Source organism: Talpa europaea (assembly GCF_964194135.1).
Source record: "Talpa europaea genome assembly, chromosome: 4".
Classification (NCBI taxonomy): Eukaryota; Metazoa; Chordata; class Mammalia; order Eulipotyphla; family Talpidae; genus Talpa; species Talpa europaea.
The window spans coordinates 12,152,266-12,168,798 of NC_140070.1; the positions used below are offsets into that span (position 1 = coordinate 12,152,266).

Below are 16,533 nucleotides of genomic sequence, written 5' to 3' on the forward strand. Positions count from 1 at the left end.
GGGGAAGGCTGGCTATGTCAGAGCATGAAAAGACAAACAGGGCATCTTCCACCTGTCTGGAAGGTCTCCAGCAGTTCTGTGTACCTGAGGGACAGAAAGAAGCTTCTGGAACACTTGCTAATTGACAGCCAAGTTCTGCCTTAAGAGTCAAATGAGTTGAAAAGATTGTATAGTAACCTAAAAGTTATCAGACAACTTAATGAAAACTGGTTCCTTTTACTCTAGATTATTTTACATGCTCCAGCTATGTTATTGCATGAAGCTACAGTTTATTCATTCTCATTTCTATATATTATCCTGTAAAGCAAAAAGCACTATAATATTCTTCTGCTGAGAAACTCTGTTGGAGATATGCTTAGGAATGGAATTATTGGGTCATAAAGCAGACGTGCTCAACTCTAATGGATATTGCCTAACAGCTTTTTAATTAATGAAAACATTTTAAGATGATAATTGGTCTTTATTTTATTAGCTCAACAAAATGCGATCGTATATTTATTTCTGAACTATTTTTTCTATCATAAAACCTTAACTTTATAATTCTTTAAATCTTTAAATTCTCCAAATAAGTTTTCCTTTGCTGCAGTTGGGCAGGCTTTTGGCCACGTTCTATGCAAGAGTTTCAGCAGTTACATTCCATGAGGGTGTAAATATTTACGTGAATGCAGCTGTCCTAACCCAGGTAGCTCCCAAGCAAATAAGCCTGAGATAAACAATGAATAGGGGTGTGTGGTGTGGGGTGGTGTGTGTGTGTGTGAGTGACAGAGAGAGAGAAAATTGGGGTTCTTAAAATTCACATGTATATTTTTGTCTCTTGGGTACATGGTCCCTTAGTTTGGGCATTGTCTGGGTTAAAACCTCTTTCATAAAGAAAAAGAAAAATATCTGATGGTTTCACTTATAGGAGGAATAGAGAGGAACCAAATAAGGGATCAGGAAAAAAAAAACTATAATAAAGTAAAAATCAAAACCGAAGGCAACCATAGACCGGGACATTCTGCAGGGGAGGCAGAGGGAGAGGGATCAGGACAGGGGAGGGCCGAGCACAAGGGACTAGGGTGATGGGGCACGGGTGAATGGGTGGTGGGAATTTCACGGGAAAATCATACATTGTACAAAAACGAAGGATGATGTAATAAATATATTTTTAAAAAAGAAAAGGAATCCTCTCAGAAAAACAAAAACAAAAACCTCTTCCCTTCCCTTGCTGTGCGGGTCCCGGCGCCAAGCCACCGTCAGTCATAAGTGAGTGTCATGAGCCTAACACAAGACGAGTCCATCTTCCTTCCTCTCTGCTGCTGGCCTCCCAGTGCATGAGCCAACTGTGCACCCCGTGTCCAGGTAGCCGCTGACAGCAAGACAGCGGGTTGCAAGAGCAAAACCATGAGGTAGGAAACTTGAAGTGGGGGCAGCATGAGAACCCCCGAGGTGAGCCCACCTTACCTTCCTGTGCCCCCAGAGCTGGTTCCCCTTCATGCCGTGACAGTCATAGAGGGTGACCGGGCTGTTGTAGGAGATGGCATCGAAGCAGAACTTCCGGGTGTGCAGCGGCTCACCGGGTCGAATATCTTCTCTCCATCCAAAAGTGAAGAGCTAACAAAGCGACAATAGCAGAAAAGCAGAAATGAGGTTAATTTGGAGAGCTGGAGAGCAGGAGGTGGGGGTAAGTGTTTTAGCAACGTGGAGCCCGCACTGAGATTTACAAAAATGCACTCCGTCCTGGCATCCTAGGTGGTGAAAAGGCAGGCATGCTGAAGTGCTCCTGCAGCAACAGCTGGGCCTTGCAAAAAATGCAAACAAGTTTTCAGTTAGGTCCCAGGAAAAATAATGGGGTGTCATGGGTGGCACCTGAAAAAGGAAGAATGTTGCCTTCACTCTCTTCATTCAGATTCCCTGTTATTGGATCACACGCTACCCAGTTAGCTAAATGAGCAGAATCACTGATAAAAATCAAGAGTAGACTTGAGCTGTCTTGGTGCTAGCAACCTAAAAAAGAAAAATCTGATTTAAATAAAAGCTTAAGCTTGTTGAAGTAAACAGACCAATTCATTTCCTGGCCCTGGCAGAGTAACTCTGCAGGGCAGTGTGGAAAATTTTGGACAGTAACTCACAGTAACAGATACTGTTTACGCACCCAAAGTGAAACAGAAGTTTCAGAAAACATTATCTATCATTACTGTGTTTAATAGATGCTTGTACCCCACCGAAAGTTCTCCTAACCTAGTCTGGTCTAGCCTATCCATTCATTCTATTATTTTAAAAATGCTGCTTCTGATGCATTACATTGATTTTACAATGTAGTAAAACACTACTCCCGTGGAAGATATTTTCTGAGATTTTTTTTTAAGCTGGGCAGCAGAAAGAGAAATCCTAAGCAAAGGGAAACATGGACTAGATGAGCTCTGCAGTTTTTTCCAATTCTAAAATTATAATAAGGTTACATAATTCCTCTAGCAGGGCTGAAGGCAGGCCTGGCTGGTGAAGTCAAGCTGTGAACTGCTAACGAAGAGCTGTCAAGGAGGCCCCGTGGATATGAAAGAGAGCACAGTGCTGAGCGCTGTGCGGATAAAACACTTAGCACTTCCCAGGCCCTCGGTGTATTTCAGATCCTACCTTGGAAAGAAAATGTAGGCAATCTTGCAAGATTCCAGGGTGGCTAATGACAACGGTTAAGTGGAGGGTTGGGGGCGGGGGGCTAGAGAACTTCAAGGAACTGGGCTAAGTGGTCTGAAGAAATTCAGAAAGAAATGATCTAGATCACCATGAAAATCAATGGTCTGAGGAATTGTGACGGGAGTGTTCCTCTGGAAGACACGACAAAACAGAATGATTTAAGTAGAAAGACAAAGGGCTTTAGGTTAGGTGTTTAAAATAGATCCATGAAAAGGAATTGTGCAGTCCTTTTTCCTAGGTTGGTTTTTTCAAAAAAAAATTTAATACCATTGTGGACTGAGACATTTTTAGAGTCATTTGCATCCTTTTTGAGGGGCTGACATCCCGAGTGTCTCTTCAGCTATTTCTGATCTTGATTATTCCCTTTAAAGTAGAACTCACTACTCCCTTGGCTTTGCAAATACAGCGCTCTCTGTTATCCTGGAACTGCACCTTCCCCCTGCCCGTCTTCACCAGAGGTGCTGCTTAGGCTTTTGCTGGGACCCTCCCCTGTACCGTCTTTGGTTAGTCTTAGACCCTCTCAATTCGGCTCTTGCCAAAATGTTGGTAACTCGTGATCCATGACTTGTCCAAGCACGTAGTATCTCCCAACTGCTTCTCGCATGGACACCTCCGAGTCAATATATAGAGATTTTCTTCTCTTCTAATCCTGTTCCTCCATCTACATTTTGTTTTATTTGGTGTTGATACAAATCAGCTGGTCAACCCTGGAATCTTACATCTTTAACACCTTTGTCTTCTTTACCCACTTTATCTGCGCAGTCACCAAGTCTTGCCTTTTTGTCTTCTAAACGTTGCTGGAGGGACTCTCCTGCTCTCTTCACTACCCTTGCTCTCAACATTTCTCATCTGGATTATCAATTTGCCCTTCATTGGTTTCTTTTCTGCCTTCCTTTCTTGGTTCCTTCACATCTATTTGCAATACCTCTTTCACCTGAAACCTCAAAGTTTGTTCACATAACCTTTAGAGAATTCAGTTTAAGTTCTCTAAAATATGAAGAACTTTCTACAATTTGGCCTTTGCCTCCCCACCCCCCCTGCTGTATCCCTTGCTCTTTATGTTCCAGACACAATTAGATACTTGTAGCTCCTTACACTGATCAGAATATATTCCCCCAACACCCCCCCAACCCCACCCCCTCCTGACCATTCATTAGAGTCCTCTGACTGGAAGGTCAAGATTCACCAGTCAAATTTAGGGGTGGCCTGAGATATAACTGGGACAAAATATGAACAAATCTGTGCAAGAGACAAATTCACCTATGTTTGCCCCAACATAGCAATTTTTCAGACTTATCAGATCCATTTACTAAATACTAAGAAAAGTAAAAAGTAAGAATCTAAAGAGTAAGAACTGTCTAGAAAAGGCATTGAACTTCACTCTTTGACCCCTTCTCATCCTTTACCTTATTGCATCAAGATTGTCTATTTATGTGTCTCTACCACTCACGAGGCAGTGAGGCTCTTGGTGGTGGGTATCATTGTTTATCTTGTGTCTCCAGTTACTGACATATAATAATGTCCAGCAAAGCTTCTACCAAGTGCTTCGTTATAGTAACAGAAAGTATGTTGGGATACTATCAAGATGAATGACTAGTCCTTTTAGTATCTCAAATGGGTCTGGGTAGCATGTGTCTAATTACACCAATATCAACATTACTATGTTTCAAACTTTCAACTTCAAGAGTTGTAGACTATCATTGCCTATTATTGGAACTGCAATTTCCAGGCCTATCAACCTGCCATTGGTATTGATTAAGTCTTTATTTTATTTAAATATCACATTTCTGGGGCCTCCCTGGTGGCACAGCGGTTGAGCGCTGGGTTGCAAAGCTGCCCGCGGCCTCTGCAGCGCCGGTTCGATCCCCGGCTGCTCCCCGGCCACCAGAGGAGGGTCCCACATGGCGCGCAGACCTCTCCTGCCGCCCGCTGCTCCCCTCAGCAGTGTACTTCGGTCCTTCTGCCTGCTCTGCTCCCCGCTCTGGCTCTGGTGAATTCTCTCACCCTCCTGTGCTTCTGACTGTACCCAGTGCTTATATAAATAAATAAATGAATCTTTTTAAAAAAAATTGCTACATTGGGGCAAATATAGGTGAATTTGTCTCTTGGATAGATTTGTTCATATTTTGTCACAGTTATATCTCAGGCCACCCTTAAGTGACTTTTATTTCTTGTTTCTAGGTTTGTTGCTATAGTGCAATGATCATTCTTAGGTTTGTAGACTGACTGTTAGTCTATAGTCATCACAGTGTTTCATGTATTATTATCATCATTGTTGCTACTACTGCTACCACCTACAACTACCTGCTCCTCTTACCTATTTTCCTGAATCCCAGGTCTACATCTTTAATTATATCAATTGTTTTATTCTTCTGCATCTATCATTAGTTAAATTTTTTTCTGTTACATCTTTGACGTGCTTTCGACTGACCTTTGTCTTATCCTAATACCATATCAAACAAACGAGGCTCTAAGCCTTTCATTTTGTTAGGCACACCTTTCTGTGTGCCATCATGTCCAAGCTGAAACCAGCAGATATGCTGAAAGGATTTCCATTGTTTGTAGTGGGTGACGTTATTGTGACATTCATGGCTTGTCTTCTGCCCTTGGGCTGTTTCTTATTGACAGAACTACTTAAATTTCACTCAGTTTTCCTGTACAATAACACCTGCCCTGTTTTTCAATTTCAAATCCCTCGATTTTAATATGAATTGGTGTTTCTCCACCTTGTTTTGAGTGATACTTTTAAATATAGATTCAGAATGACACACAACGTGTTTTTCTTTTCTTTTTTTTTTTTTAAGATTTATTTTGTTTATGCATACAAGAGCTGGGGTGTAGGCCAGAGTTATGGGGGTAGGGTGGGTGAGAGGATTCACCAGAGACAGAGTGGGGAGCAAAACAGGCAGACTGACTGAAATAACCTGCTGAGGGGAGCAGCAGGCAAGACAGGAGAGGTCTGCTGCACCATGTGGGTCAGCTCCCTGCTCATGCTGCAGTGGCTGCTGATAGCTTCATAGTGCTGAGACTTAACCCCTTGTACCACCAGGGAGGCCCTTTCTTTGTTTTAATAGTAACATGCTATGTGTGTAATGCTGCCTGGGACCGCAGTGTGTGATTTGAATAAGCTCACTAGACTTAGTATTGCAAATTCACTTATTATCTTAATCTTGCTACCTGACTTGAGAAGATGGAAACTATTGTTCTCTCTGTGGGTAGTTTATTTTATTTCATTGTGTGGTTTGCAGAAATCGGGGATATTGTATCTGTCCTGAGAGTGAGACTGTTCACGGAGAATCTGCCCTTCCCCCACCTCCCCAGCCTTGCTTCTGTCTCTGCTTGCTCCTCTCTGGTGTGCTCTGCCACTGTTCTTCCGCCCCACTGGACACAGAGTCTGCTGCCTCCAAGCTGCGCCAGGCCTCAACCCTTCTCTCCTTTACACTCACAGTGGCAGCTGGGGCGTATCCTTTCCAGACCTTCCAGTCTTATTAGAGTCTATTTCCTTTTTTCTTGGTCCCTAAAGAAACTGAAGCCAGCACAGAATATGACAGTGATAGCAAACAGCTGAAACACAGCCTCGGGTGAACACTGTTTAAAAATGGACAATGATGTAAAATATATATAAATTAATTAATAAAAAAAAGAAGTTTAATAAAATTTGACATATTGCATAAAAAAAAAAAACCGTCTCGGAGAAATGAATCATACACTGGCTTTGTTCATAAAAGCCAAATTAGTTCTTTGCAGGAAAAGACATTTTCTTATAAAGATTCTCCCTTAGAGGTTCCTCCAATTCCCAGGCAACTATTTTGTTTATTCATTTGTATTTTATTTTTTGCCATTATTTTTGGGCGGGGGTGTTGTAATAGGTGATTTTGAATGAATGTGAATGAAAAAGAATGCCTGTAATTTCCCTGTCCTGCTATATTTATTTTCTCATGCAGGAATTTAAGTCAAAATGTAAAAGAATGATTCTTCTAAGTCACTGAGTAAAGCTTACAGTTTATTACTGGAGAACAAAGCAGGTTGGCAGGTTGTAATATTTTAACCTCCAGGTCGATATATGGTAGCACATATTTCACATAGGATGCATTTTCTACCTGCTGCCAACCTGCTTAATCTCCCTGCAGCATGGTTTGCAGAATCTCTGGAGACTGGAAATCTTTTCAAAGTGCTGCATTAGCTGTTCGTTCTGTGCCTCTTTTAAAGTTGTCTACTTGTCTGGTGCTGCCCTCTGGTGATTATTTTTTGAATTACAGACCATGGATTTTTGCCTGCTAAGCTGAAAAGGTGAAGGGGAAGAAGCAGGGGAAACGAACCAGTAATTTTGGAGATTATACAGTGTTGCTGATTTTGTTTATATTCATTTTTCAGCTGTCAAAAAATGTTCAGTCTGGTACACATTTCACTCTAGAACTTTCCAGGGGATAGAAGTTAGTCCTGATTCAGGCACTCAGATATGCATACTTCCGATCTACTCGCTGCCCAAGTACATTTCCAGGTTGCACTGAACAGCAGCAGTGCAACAGATTTAGCCAACAGATGAGGATTTTTCCTGATGACATGCTCCTATTTAAAATATCCTTTCCCCTCTAGATGAAAGTCCTGCAGCCCTCTGAAATCTTCTCTCTTATTCACAGGCTGAAGTCGGAATGGCTTCTTGGTATTAGGCCACTATCACATCCCTGTAATATCCTCCTGATGCTTACAGAAGAAAGGGGGCAACAGGGAGACAAGTGAACTTTCACCGGTATTTCCTTCCAATCAGTAAAAGCTGAAATCCTTGTTCCTTCTTTAGAAATCTGTCTCTCATGTGGACACAAGCCACAGGATATATTGAATGAATGATAAATAGCATTTTTTATTTGCAAGTTCCCTGGGACCTAAGAGAAATTTCTAGATTGGTGCTGGCACACAGGGATTGTGGACAGGGGGTCTTGTGAGGTGGCAGAAGGGGCAGCACATTTACTCTGTGCCCACGGGAAGGATGCTGCTTCTTTGTTGGCAATGGTCTGGAAAGATCTAAGAATTTCATGAGCCCACACATGTTAAACTGGCTGAAACCCAAAGTTGACGGCAGGCCCATGATCCTTCTAGAACACCAAGAGGACTGGTCAGTGGGGAGGAGATGGCAGGTGTTGGTTCAGTGATGATAATTCTGATGATTTTGATCATTCTGGACTGTGCTGTGGATTTGGCCCAGGGTTCCTTTCTGAGGGGGCCGCTGTGCTCTGTAATGCAGCCAAGAGGTGGGACAGGATGGGGCAGTGGCTGGGAAGAGGGAAGCAGAATCTAGGGTACCTGCACAACTCCTTAATGTCCTAGGCTGGGCACAGTGGGCCTTTACCAGGTTGCTACAGAAGACAGACCTGGAGGAATGCAGCTGTAGGACAGAAGGAATGCCTTACTGAAGCCTGTTGACTTTTGTTTTGGTTTTCATGGTCAGTTCTAGGTAACAGCGAGCACAGGCAGGAAAGAAACTCTGTCCTGAACCTGGGACATGTCCTTCTGCAGAGGGGAAGAGGGGCAGGAATGGGAGGAGGGGCTTTAATGCGGCTATACATTTTTAAAAAGATTTATTTATTTATGCATACAAGAACTGGGGTACAGGCCAGAGGTGCGGGGTGGGAGAGGTGGTGAGATGATTCACCAGAGACAGAGAGGGGAACAGAACAGGCAGACTGACGAAGTACACTGCTGAGGGGAGCAGCGGGCAAGACAGGAGAGGTCTCCTGTGCCATGTGAGTTGCTCCCTGGCCGGCTGGTGATGGAACTCATGCTGCAGGGACTGGAGATAGCTTGATAGCACTGTCTTTAACCCCATGCTCCACCAGGAAGTCCCCATTTTTAGTCTCTTAAAAAATATGGCAATAGCCGAAGATGCCTGTTAAATCTGTGTGATGAATACACAAGCGTCTGCTATCCTGTCTTTTTACCTTTCTATTTGAAATATTTTATAATTAAAGATTAAAACACTAACAAAGGGAAGACACAATTCTGTCTGCTATCTTTCTCTTTTACCGGTGGCACAGTGTAAGGAAACACTCCTTACGAGGAATGTCAAGTTTCAAAGAGGGTCAGGAATCACACCTTACTGCATAAACTGAGTTGCTTTGAAATGGTTCTCAATGAAAGGCAATCAGTGGTCTTAAGGTGTCCCCTGAAGTCCATGTGGGGGTGCCACTGCCTCAAAGTTACCCTTGTGTGTAATGTTGCGAACTGCTACAACGTCAGGAGGTGTTGTATATCAAGTGTTCTTTTGTACATACAGCAGAGGGGAGAGTAAGATTATTAGCCACAAAGAATCTTTCATTAGAACCGTGAAAGTCACTTGGAAGAAACCCATAGCACTCTGCAGGCTTTTCATGGTTTGCAAATGATCATTCTGGGGAAGGAAATAAAAAACTAGGGTCAGAATCAACATTTCTACTATCCTTTCTGTTACTGAAAGCATATTTTTATGTATGCTCTCAATGGATGATTCCAACTTCTCTGAGAAAAAACAGATGCAGAGAAGGTAAGTGGTTCACTTAACTGCAGAGCTGTTTAGTAACACACCCAGGTGCTCAGCCTGGCTCGGATCTAGAACTTTTTTCTCTCTGTACCTCCTTCCTGCCTTGTCCCCCACCCTCCCAGGAGCTCACATACCTGTTCATGAGACCAAGTCCTTTCAGAGCCATCTTTGATGCAGATGTCCAGCCTCAGCTCGGTTCCCGTGGCTCCGTGTTTGCTGTCTACGCAGAGATTGGCGGCCACGTTGCGAATCTGTGGAAAGAAGAAGGAAATAAGCAGAGGCAAGTTTCTTCTTGTGCCCCTAGCTCCTGGTGGTCCTGGACTAGATTGGATAGTTCTTTTTAAAATCGTGTGATTATTCACTTGTAATCAGGGAAATGCAAATCAAAACTACCATGAGATACCATCTTACACCAGTGAGAATGGCACATATTAAAAAAAAATAGCAACAACAAATGTTGGCGAGGGTGTGGAGAAAAAGGAACTCTCCTGCACTGCTGGTGGGAGTGCAGACTGGTCCAACCACTATGGAGAGCTGTGTGGAGATTTCTGGACCTACTAAACATAAAGCTTCCATAGGATCCAACAATTCCACTCCTAGGTATTTACCCAAAGGACACAGAAACATCCATTCTAAAGAGCACCTGCACCCCTATGTTTATAGCAGCACTGTTTACAATAGCTAAGCTTTGGAAACAACCCAAATGCCCCAAAACAGATGACTGGATCAAGAAGATGTGGTACATATACACCATGGAATATTACTCAGCAATCCAAAAAGATAAACACATGCAATTTGCAGCAACATGGATGGAGCTGGAAGGGATCATGCTCAGCGAAATAAGCCAGAAAGAAAAATAAAAATACCAGATGGTCTCACTCATAGCAGGAATCTAGAAAACCTAAATAAGGGACCAGGAAAAAATAACTATAATAAAGAAAAAATCAAAATCAACAAGCAACTATAAACCAGAGACTCACTACAGGGGGAAGGGGCTGGGAGAAGAGGGACTGGGGTCAAAATAAGGGGGTTGCAATTGTATGGGGAATATAACCAAGATGAAAATGCATACGTTGTGCAAAAATGAAAAATGATGTAAGAAATAGATTAAAAAATCATGTGATTATTAAATGATGCCTCAAAGTCACATACCACCTGTGGAGAAACACCAGCAAGCCCACTGTAAGGAGTCTAGTCTGCATGCAAAGGATCAGGAGGTGGTTGAATAGCTAAACTGCTGTTGGCTGCAGCAAAGGGAAGTCTGAGAAAGCAGAGGGAGCAGCGTAGAGCTCAAGACTTCAGTAAAATGGGAGTTCAGTTTTAGGTAGTTTGGAATTTAGGAAATTTGCATTTTAGGAATTTAGGAAATTTAGGAAACTTGCATTTAGGAAATTTGCAAATTTAGGAAATTTGCATTTCCCTGAACTTGGAATGTGTCACTTCTCTGCTTCAAAGCACCTGCTGTCTTGACCGCCTCAGCTCAGAGAGGGGTCATGCCAGGCAGGTGGTGCGGAAGAGAGAACCCTTGAGCATGTCCCGTGCAGGACATGGTGACCTCCTGTCTACCTGCCTGTTGTCATGGTTTAGCATTTCTCCTGATTGATAAATGTCACCCTAGACTTCAGCAAAGCAGACAAGGCAGCACTTGGTGCAGTCCCATACTGGATGAAGGCTCTTTACATAAAGTCTGAACCTTGAAAAGTCGCAGAATCAGCAAAAAATTGGGTCTAATTACGTTAACACTGATATAAAGAACTGAATAGTTAGGGCTGGGAAAAAGCATCAACAGCAGAAAGAATCTGCATGGAGACACAGATGAAATCCTCCTGCCTGAATCGATTTCCCCAACTGAAGATGTCCCTGATTCTGTGCGCACCAGGAAGCCTCCTGTGGTTGAGGTGGGAATTGTTTCTAGTTAGGTAAGCTCAGTTATCTCAACCCCTTTTATGCCTTTGTACAGTTCTGGATGTAATATCCCATTTGGTGCTGTTAGAAATGGAAACTAGAGGTTGCACACAAGTGAGCATTTTTGTTCAGGTACGTTTGCCCAGAACGGTGGGTAAGGTAAGGCATCTCCAGCACACCGGGATGCCTGGAAGGGGTGGGGCAGTGAGGCTGAAGGAAGGTTCTTATGAAACATCCTGGGTTTGATGAAAGGAACGTTCTGGGACAGGGTGGTGTTGGTGGGAGCTATTTTGTATTTTAGGTGCTGTAGGAGGAGAGGGTAGTGTAACGCCACTCGGGAGGGAGTCAGTGCAGTGGGTACCAGTCCCTTATCCAGGGCATTTGACAACAACGTGGGCTCCCCTTCCACTGTGGTGCTGTTACTCTGAGGGGCTCTGTGCTTGATGACGGGGCATCTGAAATAAGTTAGGATGCGGAGCCGTGATTCTTTCAACTTAGTTTAGCCTGCAGACCTCTCTGACCATTAAGGAAAAGCTATGGACACCGCTGCAAAAACAAACAGAGCTGTAAGTGGACACAAACAAGCCCTTTTGCATTTATATTCCTGGCACCCATAGACTCCACAGTTGACCCCAGATTAGGGGAAATGCTTGCCTCCCTCCCCTTGCAAGCAGAATGTACCTCTTTGCCTAGTAGTTCGAGATATCCCAAAAGATGGTCATGAACTTGGCTGGTGTCAGAGAGCGCCTGACTCACTCTCACCTTCCGAGAACAAGCGCCAGAGCAGAACTTTACCCTGGAATGTTTAGAGCCAAGCTTAAAAAATATAGAGAGAGACCTTTAGTAAAATCAATCCTCCAGTGTGCGAGTTTCCTTGGTGAAATGGAAACACCCAGAAAAGTTTGATCTGCCATCACTGGCTTGAGCCTGGCACAAACTCTGTAACAAACTCCTCGTTGATCTTATCAAGTCCCTGTGTCCCTTTTCCAAAGCGTCTGCCACCGGGGCACGTGGACAGGGCTGGGGGCAGCGCTGCCTTTTCATTCTCGGGCCGTGCACCTCACAGGCACACTCTCTTTGGAAAATCAGTCTCAACTTATGCCAAAGACTTCTGCAGGGTGCTGTTCTCTCTGCTTGATCCTGGGAGTTCTGAGCCACGGTTAGAGGGAAAAAAGCAACTGCTTATCGCTTTAGGGTCTCTTGGCCACAGGGGGGACGCGCGCCCTCCTCTGGGGGCTGGCGAGGCTCTGTCGCTGGAGGGGCTCTGCTCTTGGAGAAGGAGGATGTGTGTGGGCAACTAAAGAATATGTGCGGGCCAGGGACACTGAGCAGCGGATCTGCCAAACCTGCGTGTGGACACGCACCAAGGCCTTTCAAAGAGCCTTGTTTTCCTTCTGAATGCTGTTCGCTGGAAAGGGCTCTGGCAGGGCTGCAGGAAACCATTTTCTAAACTCTTGAATTTTCTGAATTCTCACTCAGATGGTATCTGTATAGACAATGGGATAAACTGCTTTGGGAGCCAAATTTCAAGTTTCAAAGGCGTAATTGTCTACATCTGTGTAAATTTCAACGCATAGTTGTGCCAGAGAGGAAATGCTGAGAGTTTAATATAGGCCGAGCGAGGCACCTGGACACAGGATTAATGTCAAGCATCTGCCTTGTGCTCTCTGCTCAGTGCATACTCACACGCTCGTTCTTGCTCACAAACACGGCTCCATCAAAAATAAACCGGTGAATAAAATGCCAATAGAACAGACTCTCATGCTTGTGTAATCATTGGAATAAAATTTTTAAAAATGTAGAGAAGAAAACTGACAAATGACATATACTTTTCCACATGATTCTGTACCTGTGGCTGTTCACCCACAAACACCATACACCCCCCCCCCCCGCCGCCCCACTAGCTCTGCCAATCTAAGGCATGAGATTTACATGCATATTCGGAATGTGGCATAAATCTAAGACAGAATAGGTCAGTGTCGTGTTTTACTCCTTTGATGTCCAACTTTAGGACACGGCATCGTGAGTGTTATGCGAAGGACTCCTGAGTGACACTGTGCCAGGTTAGACAGCAAGGCAGGCTTCACCAGGAATGGGTGGAAAGCAGGAGAAAAATGGAGGAAAGGGAATCATTATGTCTGACAGGATTACAGAGAGAAACCCCTTTTTGAGTGAGGATTAGGAAAAGGTCTGGCAGGTGTGAGGATTTCTTAGGTAGACAAGAGAAGTGAGGCTCCGTCCTCCACCTCCCCCACCCCAGGAGCTCTTATAACAGGTGCAAGAGGAGGGGGCTGCGCTGTTAAGGTGCAGGTGCGCAGAGGATTGGGGTAGACGACCCCCAGTTTAGCAAGTGAGAGAGCATGGCTTGCTGCTTTCTCCCTCATAGAGCTGGGGGTTATTTATTTGTTTTTATCAGCCCTTGGCAAGTTTATTGAAGGAAGGAAAAAAAAAGGAAAGAGAGACACCTGCACAGACACAGGAGGGCAGTCTTGAAAGACAAGAACTGCCTAGACTTGGGGGTCTTTTTAGTAAGAAGTAGAAGGTTCATAATTCAATAAATGTACGTAAGTTCCCCGCTGTGTCTTCGGCAGTCTGCCAGATACTGAACATAGCGTGGGGAAAAAAAGGATCAGTCCCCTCTGTGCAGTTTTTGGTCTAGTGAGGAGATTTCTGAACACATGAATAGGAGGAAGGCTTGAGATTTCCAATATTTCTGGCCATGAATTTTTAATATGGCAGAAGGCATCAAGTTGCTCCCCGCAGCTGGGCTGAGGCTAAGCGTAGAATCAAATTGATCCGCAGAGCTAGAAAGAGACGTGACTGTACTTGGGAGAGAACTGAGTGGAGATGGGGCAGGTCTGAGTTCTGCCCCCCACCCCCTACTTCCTCCCTATCAGGGAATGTAGTTTTCCTATAACCTTAGCCATATGCCCCTTTTCAAAATCTCACTATATCAGGTTTTTTTTTGGGGGGTGGATTGTGGATTTCTACTGATTTATAGAAAGTCAGCATTTGAAGAGTGCCTCCAAAAGAAAGACACTTTGACAACTACTGGTGGAGGTTCAAAGAAAACAGCTTCTGCTCTCCAAGCCCACAGTCTTCAGGGAGGATGTCACAGGGAGGTGTTTTGTTAGACCACAAAATGCTAAATGACGATGGCGGACAGGGCTCTGGAGCATGAGCAGCATTAAGTCTGGAGAGTGAAGTGACAGAGGACGCTGTAACCTTAGAGATCAGAAATGTACACAAATATGGAGATTTGACAGCGCAGACTTTTTTTTTTTAAAAAGGAAATGCACATAAGTTGGTATAGCTCGACTTAAGCCTTGTAAAATGAAGACGATCATGCCTCAGAGAGAGGTTGTAAAGCTTAAACTGACTCACGCAGAGGGTCAGACAGTGTGTCGAGCACAGAACTGGTCAGTAATGTCATCCACTATTGATTTCTTTGTTAACTTAGCTTTTCAGCTGATCACACTGAAATGGTGAACGGGGTGACATCACAGTCCCATCACATTCCCGTGACACCGAGAGGTGACCCCCAGGCACGTCAATAAGAAGGATCCACAACTGAACACGCGTGGCTCGTTCCTCCGGCCGATTCTGTTAATCCTGACAGTGCTGCCTGCATCAGGATGATTCCTAGGCCAGCCCCCCAACAATTAGCCATCTCTGCTGATCCTCGCCCTTAACACTGCACATCCCAACTCCTCCTCGCTGGTCTCACGGGCCTTAAACATCCCCCCATGGATTTTTGGGTAGTAAAATATGCATAGTTTGATGTTTGCCATTTTAACCATTTTAGGTGCTCAACTCAATGGCATTCAGTAAATTCAAAATTCTGTGTAATCATCACCACTAGTTCCAGAATGTTTTTATTACCCTGAATGGTCCGTGACCATTAAACAATAATCTCGCCACTCCCCACTCACTCCACCCCTGGTTACCACTATTCTAGTGACGATATTTTTCTCTTCTTGGAAGCTCAGGTAAGTAGAGACATAATCGTGCTTGGGTCATGCTTATTTTACTGGGCACAGTGCTTTCAAAGTTTATCATTTCTTTTAGAGGAATTTATTTCTTTTTAAGGGTCAAAAAGTTTTCGACCCTTCTTTTAACTTAATGGAATAATGTTCCATTATATGCATCGTGCTGTCTGTCTATCTCTGAGAACCATTTCACAGTTATTCAGCCGTTGATGAACACTCGGTTGTTTCTATCTTGGCTATTGTGAATAATGTTGTTGTGAACATTGGCACACAAATATCTGGTCCTATACTTGTTTTCAATCCTTTTGGGTATATGCCTAGGAGTGGAATTGCTCACCGGATGGTAATTCTATGCTTAACTTGATGAGAAGCTGTCCTGCTGTGCTCACAGTGGCACCGCCACTTCCCATGTCCACCAGCAGTGTACACGGACCCCGATTTCTTCACATCCGTGTCCACGCTTGTTTTCTATTCTTGGTAATAGCGTGTGTGTGATGTGGCCACATGAGAGTAAAAACAAATCATAGAAGGAAGAGCATCACACAAGCAAAGACTAGGAAGAGGATAGAAATCTGGGGCACTTTGCCCACTTTGTAAGTGGGCAAAAAAAAAAAAATGTAGCTATGAGTAAAGAAAGGGAGGAAGAGAAGCAGAAAGAAGACAGAATTTTGAGGAAGAGTTTTGAGACGCGACTGAAAGGGTCAAGAGGGTCAAATTCCAGAGTGGTCAAGAAGGAGAAGGCCTGGGGAGAACTGCTGGGCTTTGCGGCTAGGAGGTCCCTGGTCTCCCTTCTGAGCACGGGGTCTGTGGTGTGATGAATGAACGCAGGCGAGAGATTGCCGAGCGGGCTGAAGAAAATTGGGGGGTGAAAGTTAGAGGCAACCAGCACCTGTGTCTCTTTCAGGAAGCTTGACAGTGACGGGCAAGATATACCGGTGATGGGCAGAATGAAGAAGAAGCAACCTTTTGGGGGTGGGGAGCATAGAATTCCAGATAAGCTCTGCCCTAATTCATTTGAGACTCAGATAAAAAACAAAAACAAATACAAAAAAAAAAAAACAAAAACCAACTGTGAGGTGCTTTTAGAAATTAAAACCAGTATATAAATACAAAGCACAAAAGTGATTTCATTATCCTTACATTTCGCTGTGGATGTTTCTGCCTCAGGGTAATCAAGCCATTTTTGCTAGAGCAAATCTGCTCCCTCTCTGATTGCTCGATGCTTGTGGCACCCAGTGACTGCTGCAGAGACCATCTACTGCCTTTCCTTGAAATTATGCCCACAGAGATTTTCTTCCTATCTTCTGCACATTTTCCTCTTCTGAATTTACCGTCAGTGTGATTGCCTTGGCACCTCTCTGTAGCCCTGGGAGTTCCTACAGCTACCACTGCAGAATCTGTTACATTATGCAAGAAAAAGATGAGCCCATGGAAGAAATATTCCCACAGGGC

At 44.0% G+C, this 16,533-nt stretch overlaps 1 protein-coding gene across 1 annotated transcript in view; it reads right to left on the reverse strand.

Annotated features, from left to right (window-relative positions):
• Positions 1–16,533, reverse strand: part of GALNTL6 (polypeptide N-acetylgalactosaminyltransferase like 6) — a gene marked incomplete at both ends in the record, with an annotated part of 887,471 nt that overhangs the window by 15,415 nt on the left and 855,523 nt on the right. The window contains 2 exons of the mRNA XM_084231985.1: positions 1,444–1,593; positions 9,322–9,438. Of these exons, the coding sequence (XP_084088111.1) occupies positions 1,444–1,593; positions 9,322–9,438 (267 nt within the window). The remainder of the gene's footprint in view (positions 1–1,443; positions 1,594–9,321; positions 9,439–16,533) is intronic.